Raw genomic sequence first — 4,398 nt, forward strand, 5'->3', positions numbered from 1 at the left:
AAGAGAGACAGAAAATTTAAAAGGTATGATAGTAATATGTATCCAGAAGATGGTAGTGAAACTAGTAATTGTTCATTCTCATTATCATAATCATTGTCATCATCATCACCATCATCCTTGTCATCGTTATTGCCATCATTACATTATCATCATAATCACCATTCATGCCATCATCATCAGCTCCATCATCATCATCATTATGGACATTGTTTGCAATTGTTTATAATTATAGACGTTGTAAGAAATATCATCAACCCAAAAAATGTGATCAGTGCTAGAAAAGGGTTGTTTAGGACACATTGATATACGTAAGAGAAATAACAACTCTATTTTTGAGAGATGATCGATGATCATCATCATCACCACCATTATCATCGTCATTGTCATTTTTATCATCCCCATCATCATCATTAATGTAATTTCTATCAACATTGTTGTAATCATCATCATCATTCATGCCATTATTGTTTTTGATGATGACCTAGATGAAAATGATGATGATGACACCAAAGATAATGCTTATGATTATGACAATGACAACATCTAAAATTGGGAAGATTCGCCAAGGTCATTAGCGTCGTCATCATCATAATCATTGCCATCATCATCATTAATGTCATTGTAACCACTATCGTCTTTATCATCATAATCACAATTCATGTCATTGCCATCATCTTCATTTTCATCATTGTCAATATTACTGACATTGTCATCAATTGTTCATAATTGTCAATGCCATAAGGAATATCATCAATGCAGAAAATATGATGAGTGTTGGAAAAGGGATGCAAAAGCGAACATAGAAATGGGGGCAACAATAGAAGTAAAATTGGATGAAAAGTGGATACAACATAAGTAGATGCACAACAACATGAAAAACCTAACACAAAAGTGGATGCAAAAGTAGATGCAGTTGTCAATGCAAACTTGGATGCAAACATGAAGGCAAAAGTGGAAGCAAACATGGGTCCAATGGTAGGTGTAAAACTTGGCACAAACTGTGGTGAAACAAATGTGGATGCAACTGTTATCTCAAAATCAGGCCCTGGAAGGCTGCAAACCAGGAAGACTTCAAGTAACTATTTCAAACCAATCTTTTGACTAAGGCTTAGCCTCCTTAGCCTGAGAGGGCTCTCTCAAAGGGTTATTGATTTTGGTTAAAAATAAGAGGGCTAACTCTTATTTCATAACAGTGACAAATATAAAGGCTGGACAAACATTTCATAAGTTTCCATTGGGCCTATGGAGTCAATCACACTTCAATAAACAATGGTACTACCTTTACATAGAAGTCAGGGCATTTAGCATTTAGATGTTCAAAACACAACTCATATAAAACCACAGTTCATACATGCATACAGGAAGTCAGAGCACAATCAGTGAATTCTGAGTGATTATACATATATGCAACTGTAAAAGACATTAAGGAAAGAATAAAATCACACATTCTAAACATGGAAATCCCTCATGAATCCTGAGAAGAAAAACAACCAACTTATATTACTGAATTCTGTCTTTACATAAGCCAAAACAGTCCTCTGTTATAAAATTTTCCAACCCTCATTACATTGTTGTTTCAACTATATATAGAATCTTTATTCTAACTAATTCGAGCTTCCTCCTCCAGCATGAGGGGAGTCGATAACTACCTCTACTGACACCTATCAGCTATTGAACTAACTAATAAATACAACTAAAGTGCTGACTGGAGTTTTTAAAGAGTTCTAAATTAACTATGACTCTAACTCCATTTTCCATGCATAATGGCCTCTCCTTGTTCTTTGACACCTGGTCCTCTTTCGATTTAGCTGAGCTGGATGTTTAATGTTCCATATTGACCTTGAACGCTGAATCTTTTAACTGCTCAGAAGTATTAGGGGATTTCCCTTGCTTCTCGGCTTCAGTTTTCCTCAAATTGCTCGAATGTACAGCAGCATGTCTTCTAGTCTTTAATGACCCAAAATATGGAACTATGCCACGTTTTTGATGTGTTGTAGGCTGCATCGATGAGCATGTGTGCAGGCAAAAGTTCCTTGTATGCAAATCATTAAATACCCTTTGAACGGTGATAAAGGGGCTTTACAACAGAAATTTGAACTTGGGTTAAAATATTCCACCTTTTTAAACGTACACCTATCTTGATCTGAATGGCTATGGTAGCTCCATCTGATGTCTTGCATATCCTTTAGGTGTTTCCTTTTCAAAATTCCCGCTCATAATACCAAACTACCTGTCTGTGTTAAAATCATCACCTACAGCAGTTTCGTAGCGCGCTACGAAACTGCTGTGTAATTTCAAAAACACAGTCTTTCTTTCTGACCAATTTCAATGCCTCTTAAGATCCTTCAAACCAAGAAGAACAGTCTATAAAACCACAGTAGACAGCAGGGAGACCCTCCTTGTCTTGTAAATTGCAACGAATAATCTGAAGCCGTTCAAGTGCAGGACAGAAACCCAAATGTTCGACTGGACCAAGGTTCGAATCTATTTCCTTGCAATTTTCCAGCCTAAGGGTCTTCAAATTGCTGCAATATGACAGAGCTGCAATCCATCCCTCATCAAAATCTTGATTCACTAATGTCAATTCTTCAAGCATAAAACAGTACTGCCCGATTGCAACAATTTCATCATAGCTACCATCACAGCTACTTAGCTCGAGCTTCAGTAGAAGTTTACAGTTAAGAGCCAACTTGGTAAGGCCAATATCACTGAAACTAAAATGGTAAAATTCTTCAATGGACCCAACTAAGCGAAGGATCTGCAAATTTTGACAGGCGGAAATGACACTAAGGGACTCATCGGTACCGTGATGTAGTTCCAGCTCTTGTAGCATTTGGCAGTTCTTAGCAATACATGCAAAACCAATCTCTGTATTGGGGAATCCAACCTTTTTCTCTTCTGTAGATTGTTTCAACCCTATTTTGGAAGCTTCTTTTCCAGTTTGTTAATGTTGACAAGGGAACAACTACAAGGAAAAGACCGTGTATCTGCTGCAAATATCTTTAGATTGAGATGTCTATCATCTATGGGCAAACTCTGTCTTGCTCCAAACATTGAGGAGAATAAGTTCAAATCAACCCACAAATACACATACATAATGATGGCTTGGAACAGAAAATCACGCTTCTTACATCTGCAAGCATGACAACTTACAACGAGATAAACCAAATGAAAAACCCTGATTTTTTTGACTGGAATCACTTGAATAGAATGTGCATGCAATCTACGATGCTCATAAGATCCAACTTCCCTGTTAATGCCCAGGGTTGTCTTCCCACTCTTGCAAATAAGATTTTACTGAAGGATCATAATTTGCGGCTAGGCGAAGATTGTGCTCTGTTTCAACTTTTTCGCCTTCTTGAAATAAAACACTTGCTAACGTAACCAATCCTTGATAATAACGTGCTTTAGACCAATGTTCATTTGGCTCCTCATAGGCTGCAAGTTTTCTTAAATTTCTTCTCCAATCTATAGCTGTAGAATCTAAAAAAGGCACGCCCCTTATCGCAGTTCTCTGGAATACCGCTAATAAAGTAAAAGGGACCAGAATGGCAAAGCTTGATGACTGTATTGCCATCATCATAATATGCTATAGGATTCGAAGTATTGCAGGTTTCATAAGCTGCCTGTGTCATAAGAAGCACTGAGTCCTCCTGCTTCTTGTACTTGAAATAGAGATCATCATCAACATGAAACCTGTTGCGTTGAGCCCACTGATTATAGGTTTTGATTTCATTTCCAGTAGGCACAATCCAACCCCTAGGGCCCCAAACTCTGAACTGATATGATGCCAAGCACATCTGCACACATATTGCAAACCAGAATGCCAACCATATGCGCGGGGATTTCATATTAGAACCCATTTCTTTTGCTGTTTACAAGAATGCAGTTGTTGGGAAGCAAGCTCAACAATGGCCATTGCAGCAGCACTTGGTATCGTTTTCACTGAAAGATTTTTAAGATTAATTCCCCTCGTAGCCGATGAACCACAATGTATTTCAAATACAGAGGATTCAATCTGATACGAGGGACACCAGCGCCGGATCCAAGGCAGGGATAGCACAGAAGCCATATCTATCTTCTTTTGTAAACTGGAAGAAGCACTCTTACCAGAATGGTCAACCCTTGTCTTCACTGTTATATTCTCTGCAGAATGCTGCATGGATCCTACAATATTTTGTTTCACGAGAGTATGGGGCAAACCAGTGTGATTTACCAAACTAGAACTTGCTAGATGGCCACCATGATGAGAATGTTCCCCAAGACAAGACGGTGACACATCACCCTGGTTTGACACACGTAGTATTTCATGATGTTTTTCTCTTGAATCCTTTTCAGATGCAGTCAATCTACTATTTTCCATCGCATCCACAGATGCCTCTTTAAGTTCTGCTCTAT

At 38.1% G+C, this 4,398-nt stretch overlaps 1 protein-coding gene and 1 pseudogene across 1 annotated transcript; both read right to left on the reverse strand.

Moving 5' to 3' along the window:
• Window positions 1-2,335: 2,335 nt before the first annotated feature.
• LOC149262933 (F-box protein At5g51380 pseudogene) lies at window positions 2,336-2,833 on the reverse strand (annotated as a pseudogene).
• Window positions 2,834-3,431: 598 nt separating this feature from the next.
• On the reverse strand, window positions 3,432-3,851 carry LOC149262934 (early nodulin-like protein 9). Its single transcript, XM_089383665.1, has one exon. It carries the CDS (start codon window positions 3,849-3,851, stop codon window positions 3,432-3,434), a length of 420 nt encoding a protein of 139 aa, XP_089239791.1.
• Window positions 3,852-4,398: the final 547 nt, after the last annotated feature.

Source organism: Pinus tabuliformis, chromosome 6, assembly GCF_031772625.1.
Source record: "Pinus tabuliformis cultivar Carrire ecotype Pingquan chromosome 6, CPIR1, whole genome shotgun sequence".
Taxonomy (NCBI): Eukaryota; Viridiplantae; Streptophyta; class Pinopsida; order Pinales; family Pinaceae; genus Pinus; species Pinus tabuliformis.

Excerpts from the sequence above, each read along its gene's own strand:
- LOC149262934 (XM_089383665.1), bottom strand. The coding sequence starts at position 3,851 with ATGAAATCCCCGCGCATATGGTTGGCATTCTGGTTTGCAATATGTGTG.